Below are 23,710 nucleotides of genomic sequence, written 5' to 3' on the forward strand. Positions count from 1 at the left end.
TATTCCAGGGCATATCTTCACCCTTATGGACTGGCTTGGTCACATGCGATGAACAGACCACCTTTATAACAGCTTTGCTGCTTGCAAGCTGGGTTTAACCCTTCTGAGTCTCAGCTTCCCCATTAGATAATGTGACACCTGGCATCCACTCTATACAATTACTAAGATATATATGAAAGTGAACTATAAAATACACTGGAAATATGAGGTACATTAAGATATGCAGGGCATACTACCAAAGCCAAGAGTTGGAATGAATAGATGACGGCTGTAAGTGATTGGAAATCTTGTTTGTGCTTTTGCCCAGATACATGAAACAGATTGTACAAACATCCTCAGTGCGGTGACTTTTCACTCCAGTGAAAGGCGTTGTTGAAGGGATATGGTTCTAACATTGATCTCTTGGAAAGCTTAGGTTGGAGAGGCAGATTCTCTCTTGTGATAAACCAAATGGGTGGAGAAGTGATTTTAGTAACCCTTTCTTGAATGATGGGAAACCAAAGCCTCTGGTTCTGAAGGAAAGCAGAAGTGTGTTTGAGTTTGGGGAAGAAGCGGTGAATAACTGAACTTTTTGATGGATTTTATAGAAAGGATAAAAATATGTGTTTTTAAAATATATTCTTTTCTGAAGTCATTATTACACCTTGAGTACTTTCTTTGGGACTAAGCCTGTGCCTTGTAATGAGAAAGACACAAAAGTAATGTGTAATGAGGGCCCCAATCATAGGGGTTTCCTTCTGATTGATGGTAGACAATTACACAAGATTGTCTGTGATTAAAAACCCAAACTGCGCTGGAAGGGAAAATTGTTGTGGAATGTCAGAGAAGAAAGAGATCCACACAGGTAATCGGGAGCTAGTAACCATTTGTTGAATTGAATTGTGGATGTGAAATTTGGATTGTTAAGAAGTCAAGACAGGCCCTTGTTCTAGACAGAAACAAACCGTGGACTGAGCTCAGAATTTAGGGGAGAACATATGAGTCTTCACTGGAGAGTAGGTTGGAATTTCGCAGATAGAGACAAAGATGGATAATTACGGGCTGGGACAATTTTGGAGGTGTTTTGAGTCAGGCTTAGAGATCTAGGTTTTAAGCAAACAAATCGGTCTTTGGTGTGTGTGTGTGTGTGTGTATTTCCAGCAGTCCTTGGTAGGTGTTTGTGTTTGGAGCTTCCAGAGCAAGGTACTGCCTTTGAGAGCTTCTGCTTACTTTTCTAATGACCGGAACCAGGAAGAGGTGAAGTTTGGTCATTACACAATGCGTTGTTACTCAGTGACCTCACTACTTCCTGTTTTCATTTGAGAAGGGGCCAATGGAAGGGACCATTTCAGTACAAGGCCATGAATAGGGACTAGGAGATACCAAGGATGTGAGGTCTACCAGACTACCAGGCAGAGCATGTGTGTAAACCAGCAGACCAATGAAGGAGTTGAACTCCAGTGGAATGGCAGCGGTGGCCCACTGATCCATGAGCAGGTCTAGGAATTGAGAATTACTCCTACTTCTGAATCATGTGCGATTTCTCCTAACCTATGTCACCAGCCAATCCTGGTTGTGAATTCATAGCCTAGTCCATAAGCTCAATAGTAAAATAAATTCCAACGTACTTTGTCCAGGCTTCTGTGCCAGGAGTGCAGGAGAGCTCTACTTGGATGACTTCCTTCATCAAGGAGAGGCCACTGGAAAACGGGTGGCTGGACATGTGCTCCTCCCTGCTCACTGATAGGTTGACTGTGATATCAGCCAAGCTGCAGGTGCACGGTGAACTGCAGGCTCAGGGGAGAGCTGGGAAGAGCCGGAAAGACCCGCCACGGGCAATGTCAGGGACGCCTTTCTTCCCTGTGGGATATACTGATAGATTGAGTGACTAGCCATTCATCAGTGTGGATGGTCACTCATGAGGCCTGCAGAGATGGGAGCCTTATGGGTTCCTTGAATTGTCAAGTCCATGGCTAGAGCTGAATCTCTAAGGGGATTCTTTTTTCCTGGAAAGATGTAGTTCTCTCATCAGTAGAGTGAGGGTAAGAAGTAAATCTACTTAAAAAAAAAATCCAGCTTCCGTCAAGTGTAATTTACATACCATAAAATCCAGCCATTTTAAGCATATAATTTAATGATTTTTAGTAATTTTACAGAGTTGTGTAAACATCAACACAACCCAGTTTTAGGATGTTTTCACCTCCCCAAGAAGCTCCTTAGGGCCTTTTGTGGTCAATCACCATTCCCTCCTCACAGCCCCAGGAACCAATAATCTCCTATACTGCCTTTGATAGATTTGCTTAATTCTGGACATTTTGAATACATGGTATCATAAACTATGTGGTCTTTTGCATCTGGCTGCTTTCCTTTAGTGTAATGTTTTGCGGTTCATTCACATTGTAGTATGTGTCTGTATTCCATTTCTTTTCATTGCTGCATAGTATTCCATTGCATGGATATACCATATTTCGTGTATCCTTCCATCAGTTAATAAATTATTTCCATTTTTTTGGGCTATTGTGAATAATGCTACTGTAGTGGATTTCAGTGGCTGCTGTGACAAATTATACACTTGATGTCTTAAGACAGTAGGGGTTTATTCTCTCACAGTTCCGGAGATGGGAGTTAGGGAGTCAAGGTGCAAACAGGGCTGTGCTCCCTCTGGAGGCCCTCGGGGAGATTCCATTCCTTGCCTCTTCCAGCTTCCGGTGGATACTGGCCTTCACTGACTTTCCGTCACGTCAGTTCAATCTCAACCTCCGTCTGCACGTCAGCTTCTCTCCAGTGTGTCTCTCAGCTCTCTCTCTTTCTCTCTTGTAAAGATATATGTGATTGCATTTAACGCCACCCTGATAATTCAGGGAAGACAACTCCTCTAAAATTCTTGTCACTGGCCATTAGAAAAATGCAAATAAAAACCACAGTGAGATACCATCTCATGCCAGTTAGAATGGCGATCATTAAAAAGTTAGGAGGCCAGGTGCGGTGGCTCACGCCTGTAATCCCAGAACTTTGGGAGGCTGAGGTGGATCACGAGGTCAGGAGATCGAGACCATCCTGGCTAACACGGTGAGACCCCCATCTGTACTAAAAGTACAAAAAAAAATTAGCCAGGCGTGGTGGTGGGCACCTGTAGTCCCAGCTACTGGGGAGGCTGAGGCGGGAGAATGGTGTGAACCCGGGAGGTGGAGGTTGCAGTGAGCCGAGATTGCACCACTGCACTCCAGCCTGGGCAACAGAGAGAGAGACTCTGTCTCAAAAAAATAAAAATAAAAATAAAAATCAGGAAACAACAGATGCTGGAGAGGATGTGGAGAAATAGGAATGTTTTTACACTGTTGGTGGGAGTGTAAATTAGTTCAACTATTGTGGAAGACAGTGTGGCGATTCCTCAAGGATCTAGAACCAGAAATACCATTTGATCCAGCAATCCCATTATTGGGTATATACCCAAAGGATTATAAATCATGCTACTATAAAGACACACGCACATGTATGTTTATTGCAGCACTGTTCACGATAGCAAAGACTTGGAACCAACCCAACTGCCCATCAATGATAGACTGGATAAAGAAGATGTGACACATATACACCATGGAATACTATGCAGCCATGAAAAAGGATGAGTTCATGTCCTTTGCAGGGACATGCATGAAGCTGGAAACCATCATTCTCAGCAAAGTAACACAGGAACAGAAAATCAAACACCACATGTTCTCACTCATAAGTGAGAATTGAACAATGAGAACACAGGGACACAGGGAGGGGAACATCACACACTGGGGCCTGTCGGGGGCTGGGGGCCTAGGGGAGGGATAGCATTAGGAGAAATACCTAATGTAGGTGATGGGTTGATGGTTTCAGCAAACCACCATGGCACGTGTATACCTATGTAACAAACCTGCATGTTCTGCACATATATCCCAGAGCTTAAAGTATAATTAAAAAAAAAAAAAATCCTTAACTTAATCAACTCTTTTGCCTTACAGGGTAACATACACAGGTTCCAGGGATTTGATGTGAATTTATTTTGGGGGGCGCGGGCACCTTTACAGCCCACCACCACAGCTCTGAACATTCACATCAGGTTCTTAGGTAGACACATGGCTTCATTTCTCTTTGTAGGTACCTAGGAATGGATTGCTAGGACCTATGGTAAATTTATGTTTAACTTTTGAACAGTTGCCCAGCTGTTTTTAGAAGGGGCTGTATCATTTTACATTCCTACCAGCAATGCAGGAGAGTTCTAGTTTCTCCACATTCTTGCCATTTGTCTGCCTTTTCTTTTTTCTTTATCATAGTCATTCTAGTGGGTGTGGAGTGGTATTTCACTGTGGTTTTAATTTGTATTTCCCCATGACTAATAGTGTCGAACATCTCTTCATGTGCCTGTTAGCTATTCATACATACTTTTTGGCAAAATATCTATTCAAAGCTCTGGCTTGTCTTAAAATTGGGTTGTCTTCTTTTTTTTGAGTTATGAGTTAGTCTGTCGTTTTTCACAACCTGGCCCAGCCTTTGCCAGTTCTAAGGACTGTGGTGGCTGAGGTCACCTTGACTAGGAAGTGCTGCGGTAACCCAGTTGCCCAGGGTGCCTTGGGCTGGGGCCAGGCACCATCACTGCACCGTGCCCTGTGTCAGTTTGTCACTGGAGGGTGGATGGGCCTCACAGGTGGCCTTTTGCCATCAGATACTGTGTTATGGAAGCCAGGACATGGCTCGCCTGTGTCCTAGAGATCATTAGTTCCGTGTTCTTGCAGGCTGGCTGTTGTCTGATGAACAAGGGCACTGATCAACAGAATCCCACAATATATTCTCATTGTAACCTGATTGTTTCTTTCCTAACACTTATCACAACTTTAACTAGTTATTTCTGTGATTATATATTTGATATCTTTCTTCCTTCCACTAGACTGTTAAGTTCCTTGGGGACGGGGCCATGCTGATGTGATTCTACCCTCTATCACTGGTCTCTAACACAGTTCGTGATACGTAGCAGGCAATTGATCAATATTTGTTGGATGGGGGAAATGAGGATCCATTCTCTGCTTTACAATGGTTGATTCACATGAAATTATTAAATAGAGAGTTGTTTGTTGACCGAATTGTTCACTAACCCCTGCATGTATCTTTAGTGACATGTATTCTTTTTTTTTTGTTTTTGAGACGGAGTCTCATTTTATCGCCCAGGCTGGAGTGCAGTGGCGTGATCTTGGCTCCCTGCAATCTCTGCTCCCAGGTTCAAGCAATTCTCCTGCCTCAGCCTCCCAAGTAGCTGGGATTATAGGCGTCTGCCACCATGCCCAGCTGATTTTTGTATTTTTAGTAGAGACGGGGTTTCACCATCTTGGCCAGGCTGGTCTTGAACTCCGGACCTTGTGATCCACCCACCTCGCCCTCCCAAAATGCTGAGATTATAGGCGTGAGCCACTGCGCCCGGCCAAGTGACATGCATTCTAATTTGCCTTTTTTATTTCTCATTTCCAGCGATCTATAACTACAATGCTTCTCAAGATGTGGAGCTCTCCTTGCAGATCGGCGACACAGTTCACATCCTGGAGATGTACGAGGGTAAGTCTGGCTGGCCTTTTGCCAGATGAGGGCAGGGGAAAAACAGTGTGAGTTACTTATTAAAAAGGCACTTTGAGTAAACATCACCATGCTTGACTTCCTGAAACAGTGCTAGTAAAAATTCAGGAAGTACTTGGGTGACACAATTTTGAACAGAGTGATTTCAAAACAGCCAGCTGAATACATGAGCACAAACCTGCACAGACACCAGGGTGAAAGCTCATGCATATGTGAAGGGCGCTGGTGTGGCCAGGCCACTTGGGCACAGAAGGATCAGCGACACAGCTGGCTCGCGAGGAGACACTTGGGACACTGGCCTGGCAGTAGCTCAAAGGAAGCACTGCTGATTAAGGGTCTGTTTCTATTCAGCACTAAATGTTCCCAGGTTGGGGGAGAAATGAGGGAGAGTCTTTCTGGTGTTGCTGAGATTCTTTTAGAAAATTAGGTCAGGACTGCAGCAGGTCCAGAAAGCCTGATTGTATATTTCCTTCAACTAGGTCAGACTAGGGCCATGGTTCCGTTAACCTGTTAGAGGGCTGCGGAGTAGTACTTAGGACTGCCTATTTGTCTGCAAAGCACTGGTCATGTCTATACCCACTCCACTGCAGGCTTCCAACTTCAGCTCAGGTTCTCCAAATCCTAGAAGAAGTCTTCCTCCATATAGCCACATTTTTAATCCAAACCTCCAGAGCACAACAAAAGCATAGCCAGGCCACTGAAGTTGAGGATACAAACCAAGAACAACTTTTACGGTCCAGTTATTCTCTCAGAAGGTTAGGGTACAAATGAGGTAGAAGTTAGGCGGATTTGACAGGGACCATGCATTTTCCGGGTCTAGCCCCCATGTAAACCCCTGTGATGGTGAGATGGCAGAGATGGTCCGCTAGGACCCCGTGCAGGTTCCTAGGGTGGAACAGGATGACGCAGGATGAGAAAGAGGAGATGGGAAGGCAGGAGGAAAGGAAGCAGGATTTGGCTATAGAACAGCTAAATTATCTGCCTGGTTGCATGGAAGACTCTGCTATTACTGCCGCCTCCCTTCAGTTTTTGGCAGAGGGCTGGGGTTTCACATTATCCTTTTCCCTTCCACACAACTCAGTGTAATCATGTAGCTCCCAGGGGCAGAGAGAAGACAGAGAGGGCTGTGTGAACTCCCTTTCTCTCTCTACTGCTTATTCTTACCATCTCAGGCCCAGCCAAGCATCAGTTCAAAGTCTCCAAGACACTAGGGCAGTAACCTTAACTTTTCCAGAATCCTTTGCTTATGGAAACCACAGCTCTTCCAGTCTTATCAACTCATACCTCTTTTGTCAGGAGGCCAGGTTAATTCACTTTGTCTAGCCTCAATGGATGCACATTTTCCTATTGTGCAGGTAACAAGTACGTGTTCAGTTTTTCTAACTCTTCCATGTGGACTTGGAAAGAATGTATATTTAAGGATCATTGGGTGCAAAGTTCTTTTTTTTTTCTTCTTGAGACAGAGTCTCACTCTGTCATCCAGGCTGGAGTGCGGTGGCACGATCTCAGCTCACTGCAACCTCCGCCTCCCGGGTTCAAGCGGTTATCATGCCTCAGCCTCCTGAGTAGCTGAGATTACAGGCGTACGTCATCACGCTTCGCTAATTTTTGTATTTTTGGTAGAGACGGGGTTTCACCATGTTGGCCAGGCCGGTCTTGAACTCCCGAGCTCAGGTGATAGCCCCATCTTGACCTCCCCAAGTGCTGGGATTACAGGTGTGAACCACCATGCCTGGTGGCAAAGTTCTATATATGATAATTAGGTTCTAATTTCTGAGTCATTTTTCAGGTTTGCTATATGCTAACTTTTTTTTTCTGCTTTTTCTGTTACTGATAAAACTGTGTTAACTCTTCCACCACGATTGTAGGATTGTAGTTTGTGTGTCTTTACGGTGATGTCAGCTGTTTGCTTTATGTATTCTGAGACTTGTTTTTAGGTGCCTGCTATTTTAGAATTGTGTTAAACGGTTCTAACTTTTAATTCCTATTTATTAAACCTTTACCATTGTCTTAATCGGTAGTAACATACTATGTCTTACTCTGTGTTGTGTAAAATTGCAGCCAACTCACTGGCAAGTCCCAGGGCTTCAATTTTTGTCCTCCTGGCTCCACAAGGCCGTTAAAAATGCTGCTCAGCTTCTCAGCCACTCAGGAATCCTTTATTTCTTTGTTTTGTTTTGTTATGTGTTTTGGAGACAGAGTCGCGCTCTGTCCCCCAGGCTGGAGTGCAGTGGCTCAATCTTGGCTCACTGCAAGCTCTGCCTCCCGAGTTCAAGTGATTGTCTTGCATAAGCCTCCTGAGTAGCTGGGATTACAGGCACCCACCACCACGCAGGGCTAATTTTTGTATTTTTAGTAGAGACGGGGTTTCCCCATGTTGGCCAGGCTGGTCTCCTGGCTAGCTCCTGACCTCAGGTGATCTGCCCGCCTCAGCCTCCCAAAGCATTGGGATTATAGGCGTGAGCCACCGCCCCTGGCCAGGAATTCTTTCTTTCTTTCTTTTTTTTTTTTTTTTTTTTGAGACAGAGTCTTGCTCTGTCGCCCAGGCTGGAGTGCAGTGGCGGGATCTCAGCTCACTGCAAGCTCCGCCTCCCAGGTTTACGCCATTCTCCTGCCTCAGCCTCCCGAGTAGCTGGGACTACAGGTGCCCATCACCTCGCCTGGCCAGTTTTTTGTATTTTTTTAGTAGAGACGAGGTTTCACCTCGTCTTGATCTCCTGACCTCGTGATCTGCCCGTCTTGGCCTCCCAAAGTGCTGGGATTACAGGCTTGAGCCACCGCGCCCGGCCAGGAATTCTTTCTTCAATCAGCAGATGGATGCCCCAAGCAGAAAGCAGCCCCAGATGCTGGGCTGGTCTTTTTAGGTTTTGGTCTTTTTCAGATTTTGACCTGGTAATTCTTCACGGCCATGTTAGTTCGTGGGGGGGTGGGGGGGGGGGGGGGGGGGGGGTGTGTGTGTGGGGGGGGCGGGGGAGCGGTGTGTGTATTTATTTGTGTGTGTTGTTTTGTCAAGCTTTTCTAATTGTCCTACAGAGTGTGTGAGGGAAGAATGGCGACTTAATCTGAAATAAAGTAGGTAATGTCTTTTGTTTTTTGGTTTTTTTTCTTTGAAACAGGGCCTTGCTCTGTCACCCTAGCTGGAGTACAGTGGTGTGATCAAAACTCACTGTAGCCTTGAGCTTCTGGGCCCAAGCTATCCTCTTGCCTCAACCTCCCAAGTAGCTGGAATTATAGGCATGTGCCACCACGCCTAGTTAACAAGGTCTCACCAAGTTGCTCAGGCTGATCTCAAACTCCTGGCCTCAAATGATCCTCCTGCTTCAGCCTTCCAAAGTGTTGGGATTATAGGCATGAGCCATAGCGCCTGGCCCAGAATTTCTTCAAATTCTTTTTTCACTTTTATATGACCTCGGCATATTTCTAAGAAATAGTTAATTGAAGCACTTTATCCTGTTAGGGTTCATATCAATAGTAATTTTAAGGATGAGGGTGGTGGCTCACTCCTGTAATTGCAGCACTTTGGTAGGCTGAGATGGGAGGATCCCGTGAGGCCTGGAGTTCAAGACCAACCTGGGCAAAATAGTGAGACCCTGTCTCTATAAAAAATTTAAAAATTAGCCAAGTGTGGTGGCATGCACCTATAGTTTCAGCTACTTGGAAGGCTAAGGTGGGAGGATTGCTTGACCCTGGGAGGCAGAGGCTGCAGTGAGCTGACCATACCACTGCACTCCAGCCTGGGCAACAGAGTGAGACCCTGTCTCAAGAGGAAAAAAAGAAAGTATTTTTAAGTGTGCTGACTGTTTATGCTTTACCGAGAGTTCTGCAGTTGGCTAGTGAACATTCCTCAAGACAGCATCCGTGTGGACCAAGCTAAGGGGGTCACTGAGCTTAGTTGAATATAAATATAAACACATTTACATTCATTTCAAATACCATGCACTTGAGTCCAAACAGTCCAAAACCCACAGTGCTTCTAGTATATTACAGCTCACACTACGATATGTTTGTAGGATGTGCTGGCCCATTGGACAGTCACACAAAAATGGTTAATTTCTTCAGTTATGATGGTCCAGATGCTGTAGTCCTGCCAGCAAGAAACTGCTCTTTTTAATTGCTACCATAACATTTTTGCTGCATCAGCCATAGAACTTTTTCATCTCAAAGGACGTCAGTGCCTGTTTTTTAAAAGTAAGCACATGTTAAGGTGTGAAGGGGAGGGAGATTGAGAACACTCAAGTCTGCATCGTGAGCTTATCAAGTTCATTAACCACCAAGTGGCAGGCTTGACAGAGAGATTACTATATTGGATTATATTTTTCGATAGTGTTTATTTTCTGGGATTAGTTTTTAAAATCGTGCCTACCTTGCCAGATGCCCCGTGATAGGTCCTTGTATCTGCTAAGCACTTAGAGTTCTTGGCTGGATTCTCAAATTCCTTTATTATTTAAGGCAGCTCGAGGCAAGGGCAGGAGTACTTTGCAAACATGAAATGCGATGGGAATGCTGAGTAATCACTTGTCTCCTACCGCTCCTCTCCTAGTCCCTCTTAACTCTAGAAAAATAAACAAAATGAAAACATCGACAGTCCTGCCGGGCAGAACTGAAGGGTGACACTGGCACTGTATTGTGGCTCTGGGATTCGTGTCTTTCAGCTTCCTGTCGGAGCTGACTTTGGGGCGCTCCCTCTGCACCCTGCCCCACCCTGCCCTCCAGATGTCTGCATACCAGATCTGTGTGTGTTTTTCCAGCGTGGACATGAATCCACCCAGACATGAAAAATTTTTTCTGCCCACTGTCCGGGACAGAATACTATTTTTGATTTTCCTTTTTCTGTTTCCTGCTGTGTGGTTGGATGAAAAATTTCAGAAAGTATTGGCTCATTGAAGGCAAAGCTTGCTCCTCCTTCATCTGCAGAGCCTGTGCCTCCCTAGCTCCTGGTATACGGCGGGTGCTCAGCAACTATCTATTGAATGATGAAGATAAAATAGGAGACCAAGGCAAGCTGGTGTAGAGAGTAAGGGGGTCAGGGATCACCTCCACAAAACCCTGGGTATTACAAGGCAGAGGTGCTTTTCCTTCTCTGTGATTCAAGGCTAATGTTTTTTGGTCCTCTGTGATTATAGGAGGATTTAGTCATTGCTGAAGTTTTTGTTTTTATTTTCTCTATTTATCTTTTTTTTTAGAGACAGGGTCTTGCTGTCCCCCAGGCTGGAATGCAGTGGCATAAGAATAGCTCACTGTAGCCTTGACCTCTTGGGCTCAAGGGATGCTCCTGCTTCAACCTCTTGAGTAGCTGAGACTACTGGTACATGCCACCATGCCCAGCTAATGTTTTTATGAAGCCTTGCTGTGTTGCCCCGGCTGATCTGGAACTCCTGACCTTTAGTGATCCTTCCACCTCAGCCCCCCAGAGTGTAGGGATTACAGGCGTGAGCCATCGTGCCTGGCTTTGTGGGTTTTTTTTGTTTTTAAATGACAGTTTTCTTGAAATATAATTCAAATACCAATCAATTTACTTATTTAAAGTATACAGTTCGATGGATATTTACCAAGTTCACTGTGCAGAGGGTTGGGCAAATATCATCACTATCTACTTTCAGAACACTTTGATCATCCCATAAAGAAGCTCTGTACCTATCGGTAGTCATGCCTCCCCTGGCTCTAGGCAGCTTCAAATTCATTTCATGTAAGTGGAATCACACAATATGTGGTCTTTTGTGACTGCCTTCATTTAGCATCAGGACGTCTTCTCTCTCGCGCTTTCTCTCTCTCTCTCTCTCTTTTTTTTTTTTTTAAAGAGACAGGGTCTTGCTCTGTTGCTCAGGCTGGAGTGCAGTGGCATGATCACAGCTCACTGTAGCCTTGACCTCCTGGTCTCAAGGAATCCTCCTACTCCAGCCTCCCAGGTAGCTGGGACTACAGGTGCACACCGCTATACCCAGCTAAATTTTTATTCTTTGTGGAGACAGGGTCTCACTATGTTGCTGAGGTTGGTCTCGAAATCCTGGGCTCAGGCGGTTCTTCTGCCTTGGCCTCCCAAGGGCCAAGTGTCCCAAAGTGTTGGGATTACAGGCATGAGCCACTGCACCCGGCCCAACTTCGTCTCTTTTCATTGCTGAGTAATAACGTATTGTGTAGGTACATTATATTTTATTCATTCATCAGTTGATGGGCATTTAGGTTGTTTAGATGTTTCAGCTACTATGAATAATGCTACTGCGAACATTTGCATGCAAGTTTTTATGTGGACATATGTTTTCATCTCTCTTGGGTAGGTACCTAGGAGTGGAATTGCTGGGTCATAGGGTAACTCAATGTTTAATCTTTTGAGGAACTGTCAGACTGATTGAGCTTTGGCTCCAAAGCAAGTGACCGGAGTCCAGATGAACGAGCTTCTATCCATTATCTTTTCTCACTCATTTGACTCTCTGGCCTTGCCCCTGAACTTCTTTTGTTACTAAATGAAGGAAAGAAGCAGAACTGACTGAGAAGCTATCTACTGCTCATCCACTACAGGTCTCCAGGAATTATTTGTTTTCAGAGACTTTATCAGGAAACAGAATTCCTTAAGGACTGAAGCAAGCGTTCTTGCCTTTCTTCATCTTTGGCGCTGGCCTGCCCACAGTCATTTCTGTGTCTTTGCTTCTTTTACTGTGGAATGTTTTTGGCAGCGAGGTAGCTGTTTATTACTGTGAACATTCCTTTCCACCCCAGATCCATGGCAGAAAGTGCACTGACTTCTGGAGATGCCCGGCCATGAGGTCATTTATTCATTCAACATTATTTGCTGAGCACCAAGTATGTGACAAGTACATGTATTGAGCATGAGAGATGTTCTGGGTACTGTGTGGTCTCTTGAGTGACAAAATGCAAGTTCCTGCTCTCGTAGGGTTTACATTGGAGGGATAGGCAAAAACAAGCAAACAAAGTAAGTAAACAAAACAATTCAGATATGTGCTTACAAATGCTATGGGGAGAAGAGGGCAATACTGCAGAGGCCAGAGGTGGAGGGCAGCGATGGAGAGGAAGACTACTGTAGGTTAGATGCTTTCGTCCTTGTCTAGGTTGACTGTCCCTGGGCAAGACATTGCAGCTGTCTTTGTGACAAGGACATTTCGTCTAAATTGGAGTCACTTTTTGAATAGAAAGTGATCAAATGTAAGTGCTTTGAAAAGTGCATAGTACCTTGTACGTGTCAGGTTTCAGCATCCTGTTACCATGGAGCTCCCCTCTCCTGTGATTAACCTCGTTCCAGTCAAGAGTGGTTTTAGGCCTGGAGTCTCAGGTTCCTCTAGTGCTGGTTTCCTGGGTTTAATTCATATCCATCGATTAACTCTTCTTCTGCTCCATAAACCCCTCACAAGCTCATGAGAAAGAGTGGCTGGTGTGCTGGTGTTAGCAGTGATTTCTGGGGTAAATACAACACAATTGACTACTGTTGGAACAAACACAATGAGACGTCTCAAAGGTGAGCTGAGCCGTACGGAGGCAGGCGCAGCACACAGTTTTATATTATTTCAGGGCAATTTGTAAAGACTCAAAGGATAGCACAAGTGCTTGGACTGGAACCAGAGGAAACAGGCAAGCTGAAAAGTTAAACAAAAAGAAGTGTTTGTATATGTACAGGAGTTCCCCAGAATACCCATGTTATTTCTTCTGTATAGAAGGAGGAGGCCAGATTTTGAATGAATTCTAATCAAAAAATCTACTCCCCCCTAATATGAAAAGGAGTAAAAATGGATTAAGACTTGAGCTCTATGTGTTTTAAATCTCATCTTTGTAAAGCAGGCCTTTGTAACGAGGGACAGCGGGCAGTGTTATGACAGGTAAATAACATGTCAATGAATTTTGTCTGCATGTTTGCTCAAACTTTCTAACAGAGATATAAAAAAGAAGAGAGTGGGCCAGGCACGGTGGCTTACGGCTGCAATCCAAGTACTTTAGGAGGCTGAGGCGGGCAGATCATATGAGGCCAGGAGTTTGAGACCAGTCTGGCCAACATGGCAGAACCCTGTCTCTAATAAATGCTCATCGTCACTGGCCATCAGAGAAATGCAAATCAAAACCACAGTGAGATACCATTTCATACCAGTTAGAATGGCGATCATTAAAAAATCAGGAAACAACAGGTGCTGGAGAGGATGTGGAGAAATAGGAACACTTTTACACTGTTGGTGGGACTGAAAACTAGTTCAACCATTGTGGAAGACAGTGTGGCAATTCCTCAAGGATCTAGAACTAGAAATACCATTTGACCCAATCATCCCTTTACTGGGCATATACCCAAAGGATTATAAATCATGCTGCTATAAGACACATGCACACATATGTTTATTGGGGCACTATTCACAATAGCAAAGACTTGGAACCAACCCAGATGTCCATCAGTCATAGACTGGATTAAGAAAGTGTGGCACATGTACACCATGGAATACTGTGCAGCCATAAAAAAGGATGAGTTCATGTCTTTTGTAGGTACATGCATGAAGCTAGAAACCATCATTTTTGAGCAAACTGTTGCAAGGATAGAAAACCAAACACCACATGTTCCCACTCATAGGTGGGAATTGAACAATGAGAACACTTAGACACAGGGTGGGGAACATCACACACTGGGGCCTGTCATGGGGTGGGGGAAGTGGGGAGGGATAGCAAAAAAAAGAAAAAGATAAAAAAAATTAGCCGGGCGTGGTGGTGTACACCTGTAATCCCAGCTACTTAGGAGACTGAGGCACAAGAATTTCCTGAACCTGGAGGCCAGAGGTTGCAGTGAGCTGATATCATGCCATTGCACTCTAACGTGGGCAACACAGGAAGACTCTTACCTCAAAAAAAAAAAAAGAGTGCTTTTAAAAGATTTTTTTCAAGCAGAGGCTTACTAATCATCCTTCAGAGATGTGGTAGTAGAAACCCTGCATTGGATTATGAGACAGTATGGTATCTAATGTTTTGAGAATGTCTGATTGTCATATTCTGGTATGCTCTATGACAATTAATTTTGTAACACTGAAATCTCTTTATTGTTCCTCCTTTCTACTTGGTCTTTCTCTACTTAGTCATCCATGAACAGTGGTTAGAAGTGAAGAGAGAGACAAAAGATTCAAAATTGCTGTTAAAAATCATTTCTTAATAGAACGTGTTAAAGTTTACTGGATATAAGCTTCAATAGAGGCATCCAAGGTATTTGTAACTTTCATTTACTTTTGTTACCCACTAATTAAAATAATTGAAAGTTCATTGTAATTCAAAATCTATACAGTCGCCATGATCTAGGTACAGATACACGGCCTTTCACATATGTAAATGGCAGTGAGCCTAACAGCTTAGATTTTATGACACTGCGTGCAAACATTTTGGCATTAGCCTGGAAAGCAGATAAGGCCATGTGGCATTTTGTTGAGTGTGCTTGGTCACTTCCCACATCTGTTTGACCTTTACCTTAAGTACAGCGTGTTAGCTACTACTGCTGGTGACATATGTTCCTGAGATGTGTTTTTCAAAAGATATGTGTGGCAGCAGGAGGGTGTTTACCAGAGAAATTAATTAAAAGGAGTGTCAGTGAAAAGTCTTATTCAGACTTAATCTTTAAAAAAAGGGAATGCCTTCTCCTATTTTTCCTTTCAGGTATGTTTCAATATGCTTCTAAAATTCCACCTTTATTTATTTTATTGAGACAGAGTGTCACTGTACGGAGGCAGGCGCAGCACACAGTTTAATATTATTTCAGGGCAATTTGTAAAGACTCAAAGGATAGCACAAGTGCTTGGACTGGAACCAGAGGAAATAGGCAAGCCTGAAAAGTTAAACAAAAAGAAGTGTTTGTATATGTACAGGAGTTCCCCAGAATACCCATGTTATTTCTTCCGTATAGATGGAGGAGGACAGATTTTGAATGAATTCTAATCAAAAAATCTACTCACCTCTAATATGAAAAGGAGTAAAAATGGATTAAGACTTGAGCTGTATGTGTTTTAAATCTCATCTTTGTAAAGCAGGCCTTTGTGAGGAGGGACAGCGGGCAATTTTTCCTTTCAGGTATGTTTCAATATGCTTCTAAAATTCCACCTTCATTTATTTTATTGAGACAGAGTGTCACTCTGTCTCCCAGGCTGGAGTGCAGTGATGCAATCTTGCTCACTACAACCTCTGCCTCCTGGGTTCAAGCGATTTTCATGCCTCAGCCGCCTGAGTAGCTGGGATTACAGGCACACATCACCACACCAAACCAATTTTTAGTAGAGACGTGGTTTTGTCATATTGGCTAGGCTGGCCTCAAACTCCTGGCCTCATGTGATCTGCCCACCTTGGCCTCCCAGAGTGCTGGGATTGCAGGCATGAACCACCACGACCAACCCTAAAATTCCATCTTTAAAAATATGCATGATTCAGGTATAGGTATAGTTTTCTACTGTAGAGTTCAGAACTGTTTCCTGAGTGGTATCTTCATTCAGTTATTCTGTCATGACTAAGTACTTGGGAATTACCTATTTGGGCAGCTCCCATGCACCTAAGGAGGCAAACACAGTGAAAGCAAAGATGCTTTTGGGAGTACTCTAGAGGAATGTTCCTAGGAGCTTTTAGCATTGCACAGATTTTGGACTGCAACAGATCTTGGTTGGATCAAGGGGTCGAAATGGGAGCAGAGTCCTTCCATCCCATGCACACACATACCCGCTCACAGCTGACTTCACACCCCGATCGCTGGACCATTCACATTATTTGGTGCATAACCTTTATTTTTTAAAAAATGTATTAGGTTATCTCCACATAACATCACTGTTGGGCTGGCTAAGCCTCAGTTAAGGATTACTGTAAGGAGAAAGCCTTAGAGGAAGATTTAAAATTGACTGAGGGCAAATGATCATAAGATGTTTCTCCTCTTATATTTGGAAAAAAATGTTAAATATATGCTTCTGCTTTGTCCATAGTAATATAAGAGTCATATCTTCAAAAGCATATATTGATGAAAGAATTTGGAATACTAAATAAATGGAAGCTGTTCCATGTTCATGGGTAGGGAGACTCAATGTCAAAGTGTCAGTTCTTCTGAAGTTGATTTATAGATTCAATGCAATCCCAATTAAAATCTCCGACAGTTATTTTGTTGATACTGACAGATGGATTCTAAAGTTATGTGGAGAGGCAAAGGACTCAGAACAACCAACATGAAGCTGAAGAACAAAGTTGGAGGACTGACACTACCTGATTTCACAACTTACTATAAAACTGTAGTAATCAAGACTGTGGATTTTGTCAGAACACTAGACAAACAGATCTCTGAACAGAAGAGAGAGCTCACAAATAGACCCACACAAATATAGTCAGCTGACCTTTGACAAAGGAACAAAGGCAATACAATAGAGAAAAGATAGTCTTTTTAACAAATCGTGCTGGAACAACCTGACAACCACACGCTGAAATAAGAATTTATACACAGACCTTTCACCCTTGACAATAAATAAGTCAAAATGAATTCTAGACCTAAATGTAAAATATAAAGGTATAAAACTCTTAGAATATAATAACATGGAGAAATATAAATGACTTTGGATATGGGGGAAACTTTTAGATATAACACTGAAGGCACAGTTATATGAAAGAAAAAAGTGATAAACTGGACTTTATTAAAATTTAAAACTTATGCTCTGCCAAAGATAATGTCAAGAGAATGAGAAGTTAAGCCACAGTTTGGGAGACAATCTTTGTAAAAGAGAAATTTGAGGCCGGGCACAGTGGCTCACGCCTGTAATCCCCGCACTTTGGGAGGCCGAGGCGGGTGGATCGTGAGGTCAAGAGACAGAGACCGTCCTGGCCAGCATGGTGAAACCCCATATCTACTGAAAATACCAAAACTTATCCAGGCGTGGTGGGAGGCACCTATAGTCCCAGCTACTCGGGAGGCTGAGGCAGGAGAATTGCTTGAACCCAAGAGGCGAAGGTTGCAGTGAGCCGAGATCGCACCACTGCACTCCAGCCTGGCAACAAAGTGAGACTCCATCTCAAAAAAAAAAAAAGACGTTTGATAAAGGACTATTATCTAAAACATGTAAAGAGCTTTAAAATGCAACAATAAGAAAACAACCCACTTAAAACATGGGCAACGACCTTCAGAGAAACCTCACCGAGGAATATATATATCCACATGACATGTAAGTGTGTGAAAAGATATTCAGCATCACATACCATTAGCGAATTGAAAAGTAAAGCAATGAGATACTACTATGCACCTATTAAAATGGCCAAACTCCAGAACACTGACAACACCAGATGCTGACAAGGATGTGGAGGGACAGGAACTCTCATTCGTTGCTGATGGGAATGTCAAATGGTACAGCCACTTTGGGAGACAGTTTGTTAGCGTCTTAGAAAGCTAAACACACTCTTATCACACGATGCAGTGATTTCTGTCCTTAGTATTTACCCAAAGGAGTTGAAAACTTATACCCATACAAAAGCATGCACATAGATGTTTGCAGCAGCATTATTCATAACTGCCAAAATGGGGGAGTAAACAAGATGTCCTTCAGTAGGTGAATGGATAAACAAGGCGGTGCATCCAGACAATGGAATATTATTCAGTGCTAAAAAGAAATGAGTTGTCAAGCCATGAAAAGACATAGATATGCATGTTACTAAGTAAAAAGAGTCAATCCGTATGACTCCAACTATATGACATTCTGGATAAGGAAAAACTATGGAGATGGTAAAAAGATTCATGGTTGCCAGGGGTTAGAGGGAAGGAGGGATGAACAGGTAGAGCACAGAGAATTTTTAGGGCAGTGAATCTACTCTGTATGATACTGTAATGGTGGAATCATGTCATTATACATTTGTCCATACCCACAGAATGTACAACACCAACAGTGGACCCCAATGTAACCTGTGGACGTTGGGTGATAATGTGTCAGTGTAGGTTTGATTGCAACAAATGTACCACTCTGGTGGGGTATGTTGATAGCAGGGTTGTCTTGTCAGGGAACAGGGGGTATATGATAACTTTCTGTAACTTATGCTCAGTTGTGCTGTGGACCTAAAATTAAAGGCTATTAAAAAATTTTAAGCATATAAGGAGACTTTTGTGTCATAAATATTAACTCTGTGCTTCAGTACACCCATTCTGTTTCACCCATGGAGCTGAATGATTCAACAGAAATGGTCATAATAGCAGGAAACAGACTGCCTAAAAAACTTGTGTTTTATTGAGGGGTCTTAGAAACCCAGGAAAACTTCACTTCTCTTCCTTGCCTCATCTCTGTGTATAATTCAGGCTACAAGTAAGAACGGACAAGGCAACACAGGAAGGTTTCTTGTTACAGAAAGATTCTTAGTCTTACAATTATATTCTGTGTCTCTGTTCCTAATGTTTGTCAGGCAACCAAGAATATTAAATATGTGTGTGTGTGTTTAATTTTGGCATAGGAATATAGGATTTTAAACAACTGTATCTAGCAATTTGGTTAATCTTCTAAATGGCAGGAACAATGAGTATTACGTTACTAACCTTGAATACTTGTTTAGTTTTCACCAATGCCAGTTTAAGAATCTGTTACAGGCTGGGCGCAGTGGCTCAAGCCTGTAATCCCAACACTTTGGGAGGCTGAGGCGAGTGGATCACTTGACGTTAGGAGTTCAAGACCAGTCTGACCAACATGGCGAAAACTCCTCTCTACTAAAAATACAGAAATTAGCTAGGCGTGGTGGCATGTGCCTGTAATCCTAGCTACTTGGGAGACTGAGGCAAGAGGATCACTTGAACCTGGGAGGCAGAGGTTGCAGTGAGCCAATATCGCACCACTGCTCTGCAGCCTGGTCGAGAGAGTGAATCTCCATCTCAAAAAAAAAAAAAAAAAAAAAAAGAATCTCTTATAGTTAGAATGGAAAGATACAAAGGGTGAATTTTTTTTTCTTAGTGTCACTTTCACTGCTAACACTAAGTGTTTAATCAGGCCTTAGATAACCAATTTTGGTAACTTTTGAGTTCGGCCCCATTTGGCCTCTGCCAAGGCCCTGGTTACTCAGTGCCATGTTTCTCGATGATTCTAGCCATAGTCTTGGGGTTTTCCTATCACTCAAATTGTTTCTTCTTGGCTTTTTTTTTTTTTTTTTTTTTTGTCCTCTTTCTTTTAAAGTCATCTTTTCTACCATTTTCTTGGAGTAGGGAAGTTATGTTGAAAAATAAAATTATGTCTTCATATCAGGTACTGCAGTCTGGATACCCCTAGCATGGTATTCTAGCTGTTTTGTGTGTCTCAGCTTTGGTTGTTGGTGGTAATTTAAGTAGTTGAGAGAGGTTCTGCTCTTTTTGAGGAGCACAAACACATTCTTCAAAAAGTAAGTGTAAAAAAGAACTCCAAATAGAGCCCTCCACAGTCAGCAGCACGGGAACCAGAAGACAGCCCTAAGCACTGCAGATGATCTCTGAACTGTGCCATTGGGTGCCTTCTATGTCTGACATTTTACATCCCTCTCTATGCCAGGCATCGAGCTAAGGCCTTCCATGCAATGCCTCTCAGTTCTCACAATCCTGGGAGACCAGAGTTATTGATGCTCTTTTACTCAATGTGGAGATTTAGGTTAAGAAACTTGAAGAAATCCATACAGCTATTAAATGGCAGAGCTGTGATTCCCACGGGGGTCCTGTGTAATCCTAGTATATTGTTCTTTCCACAGCAGGCAGCCCTTCCGCAAATGACGTTTACACTTTGGACATGGCATAAAGTTTTCCAAAGGGGATGGGGTTGTTTTGCTTTTGAAACAGCCACCTGAAAAGTTCAGCCACATCCCAAATGTGTCTGTACTGCAGTGAGCTCTTCCTGAACTTAGCTCCCCTCCACGGCTCTTAGCACACAAACCTGCCGTTTTTACCCAGCGGTCTCCTCACTGTCCTGGAGAGGGATCAGGGATTGGGGTTATACTGTCAAACTGCTTGAGGTCCCATCGCCTCTAGCATCACTCTTTATAAAAAGTGGACCTCATCTTGGTTGATTAATTGTACCTCTCTCTTGTTCATCTTTCAAACTCATGCTGATGATAACAAAAGCAACGTAAGAGTGAGTTGCAGCAAATTCATGGCTCCTCCTGATAAAACCACATGCTACCTCCTATCATCTCAGCTGTCTTGACTGGTTCGATAAGTTAGAGAAATGCATCACAGAAGAGGAAAGTCAGACTTTTAGCAAGAGGGACTAAGCGCTGGCGAGATTACTTTGCTTTAAAAAGGAAAGAAAAGCCACGTCCAGAAAATATAAAGGGAATTGGCCAACAAGTAGATGATGTTGTCCAGGTTACAGGAAGTGTTGTTTCCTTCCTCTCGCTGAGCTTCCAGGGCTCTGTGAAGGCACAGAGGGAGGTTTCCTTGTTTTGCAGTGGAAATTTGGATATATCATCTCTCTATTTTGCTGACCGTGATTTGGTCCTCTTCCTCGCCCCTCACTGCCTGGATCAGGTCTCTCTGCTTGTCTCAGAAGGTATTTGCTGGTTGCAAATAGAAATCTCTGCCATCACCCTCTATTATAGGCAACCGGAAGAAACTTTCTTGGTATTCTTTGCTACAGATATTATGGGGTAGCAAGATTAAAAATATTGTAATGTTTTTGTGGAAGGAAATTTAAGAGATTGAAACCGTAAGAACTTAAAATTGACAATGGAAAAAATGGAGTTCTCCAGGGCTGGTTATTGTGGAGTTAGGATGGAGAACCAGGCCTTTTCGTGTCAGACAAGTTCTCTTTATAAAGAAGCAGTGGCTCTTCTATTCCGGACATTCTGGCCTCATAGGCAGGGTGCTTTAACCCTGCCTGTCTCTACCCACTGGGCATGGGATCCCAGGAGAACAAAGAAGGGTCACTCAGACCCTGCTGCCCAAGTGCGTCTTGTGGGTGCAGGATTCATTGCATATTCCTTACAGCAGTCTATTCTGTACCTAGCCAGTGGCTCAAGAACACCCGCCTTTCTCATTGTTATATTCATCAGATGTTTACTCGGTGCCTGCTGCATGCCAGGCGCTGCGAAGGACAGTTCTTTATTTTGATCATTAAAAAAGTTAAATAGACCAGGCACAGTGGCTCACGCCTGTAATCCCAGCACTTTGGGAGGCTGAGGTGAGCGGATCACTTGAGGTCAAGAGTTCAAGACCAGCCTGGCAAATATGGTGAAATCCTGTCTCTACTAAAAATACAAAAATTAGCTGGGCATGGTGGTGCATGCCTGTAATCCCAGCTACTTGGGATGCTGAGGCAGGAGAATTGTTTGAGCCTGGGGAGCGGTGGTTGCAGTGAGCCAAAATTGTGCCACTGTACTCCAGTGTGGGCAACAGAGCGAGACTCTGCCTCAAAGAATGAATAAATGAATGAATGCATGAATGAATAAATAAAGTCAGAAGCCTTATCTCCTGCTTTTTCACTTAGATGGTGTGCCTGTGCGTGTGTGTTTTAAACTGATAGAATTCCATGGCGAAGCTCACCTGACCCGAGTGGTGGTGCATTGAGAAAGTGTCCTGTCTACTGTGCCCCCGCAGGGCCATGGGCCAGCTTGGTATAAGGGAAAGCAATGAGCTGGCAGGTAGGAGGCCTGTGTTTGTATCCCCAGCTTAGGTGGTAAGTGACTGGGAGATATGGGACAAGCCTTTTCAGTTCCTTAACTATGTTTTCTTTATTTAATTTATTTATTTACTTTTTATTTTATTTGTTAAGAGGCAGTCTTGCTCTATTGCCTAGGCTAGAACACAGTGGCACCACCATGGCTTACTGTAGCCTCAACCTCTTGAGCTCAAGTGATCCTCCTGCCTCAGCCTGCTGAGTAGTTGGGACTATAGGCATGCACCACCACGCCTGGCTGATTTAAAAAAATTTTTTGTTTGTTTGTTTGTTTTTTTAAGAGAAAAGGTCTCACTGTGTTGCCCAGGCTGGTCTTGAACTCCTGACTTCAAGCAATCCTCCTGCCTTGGCCTCCCAAAGTGTTGGGATTACAGGTGTGAGCCTCCGCACTTGCCCTTCTTTGCTTTAAGTAAAGTTGTTATTTTTCAGTGATTTCTGAGATCCTTCCAATATCTGGCGATCTCAAATCCACAAAATTGAGCTCGGATAATTAACCTGGAAAACTCAGTTGTCTCACCAAGAAGTATAAAAGAATAGAATCATCTTTTACCATCTTTGCATCCCTTGACTTTCTGCCTTTGAACGTATTTTCAAAAGCCCCAGTGAGATGCATGTGGAGTGTGGACATCGTGAGACCTGAGGCTCGGGAAGGCGGTGAGTGTGCTGCTCACAGGCAGAGGTGCAGTCACTATCTGTCCATAAGGAAGGATTTTAGACCCAGCCCTTTGTCTGTCCTGTGACGAGTTTGCACCCAGCTGTTTCTGCTCACTGGCTTCCCAAGAGACAGCCAGCTTTTATTGGAAGGACAACTCACTGGGGATGGGAGGACAGGCTATGCCCATGGAAACCTGACAAGTTTACCTGGCCTGCAGGGGATGGAGCCTTTGACCTTGGCCCCATTAACTGTGTTTTATCCAGCAACCTACCAGACCAGCAACACTTAAGGGAAAAACAACAGGATTTAGCACCTGCTCCTTCTCTGGGACCGCCGCCCCCGTTGCCCCCAGCCCCGGCAAACACACACACACAATGCAGGTGTATAGAAACATAGCTCCTTGTCTTCTTCATAATTACCTTTAATTCCTAATAGGTTAAAAATAATTTGTTGATCTTTTATGTGTGTACGTGGGATAAAACTAATTTATCTTGTGATCAGAAAGTTGGGAGAGATTTTATAAAACACTCCATAATTCCAGCATCTAAGTGATGCTTTCCTTGTTGGGAAATGTTGAGTACCTCTCAGTAATTGCTTCTGAGTTTTCAGCATATTCATGACTTTCTCTTTTGTGTGCCAGAGTCTACAAGCATTACCATTAAAAGCCCTTTTGTATTTAGTTATTTGTTTACAGATATGTTTCCTTCCTCCTTGAAGACAGTGTCTGGCACACTGGTGTTCAATAAGTGTTTTCATGTATAATGAATGAATGGCCCACTTTAGTAATGTAAGTCCTCAGCCTAAATGCACATCATCAGAGAGAGACAATTTTCTTCCCTGCCTCCCTCCCTTCCTTCCTTCCTTCCTTCCTTCCTTCCTTCCTTCCTTCCTTCCT

General features: G+C 43.5%; 1 protein-coding gene across 3 annotated transcripts in view; it reads left to right on the plus strand.

Moving 5' to 3' along the window:
* The window catches only part of DOCK5 (dedicator of cytokinesis 5), a 240,537-nt gene that overhangs the window by 59,210 nt on the left and 157,617 nt on the right, over window positions 1-23,710 (plus strand). For all 3 annotated transcript variants that reach the window (XM_023216753.3, XM_023216751.3, XM_023216752.3), the window contains exon 2: window positions 5,467-5,550. In XM_023216753.3, the coding sequence (XP_023072521.1) occupies window positions 5,467-5,550 (84 nt within the window). The remainder of the gene's footprint in view (window positions 1-5,466; window positions 5,551-23,710) is intronic.

This window comes from Piliocolobus tephrosceles, chromosome 7 (genome assembly GCF_002776525.5).
Source record: "Piliocolobus tephrosceles isolate RC106 chromosome 7, ASM277652v3, whole genome shotgun sequence".
In the NCBI taxonomy this organism is placed as follows: domain Eukaryota; kingdom Metazoa; phylum Chordata; class Mammalia; order Primates; family Cercopithecidae; genus Piliocolobus; species Piliocolobus tephrosceles.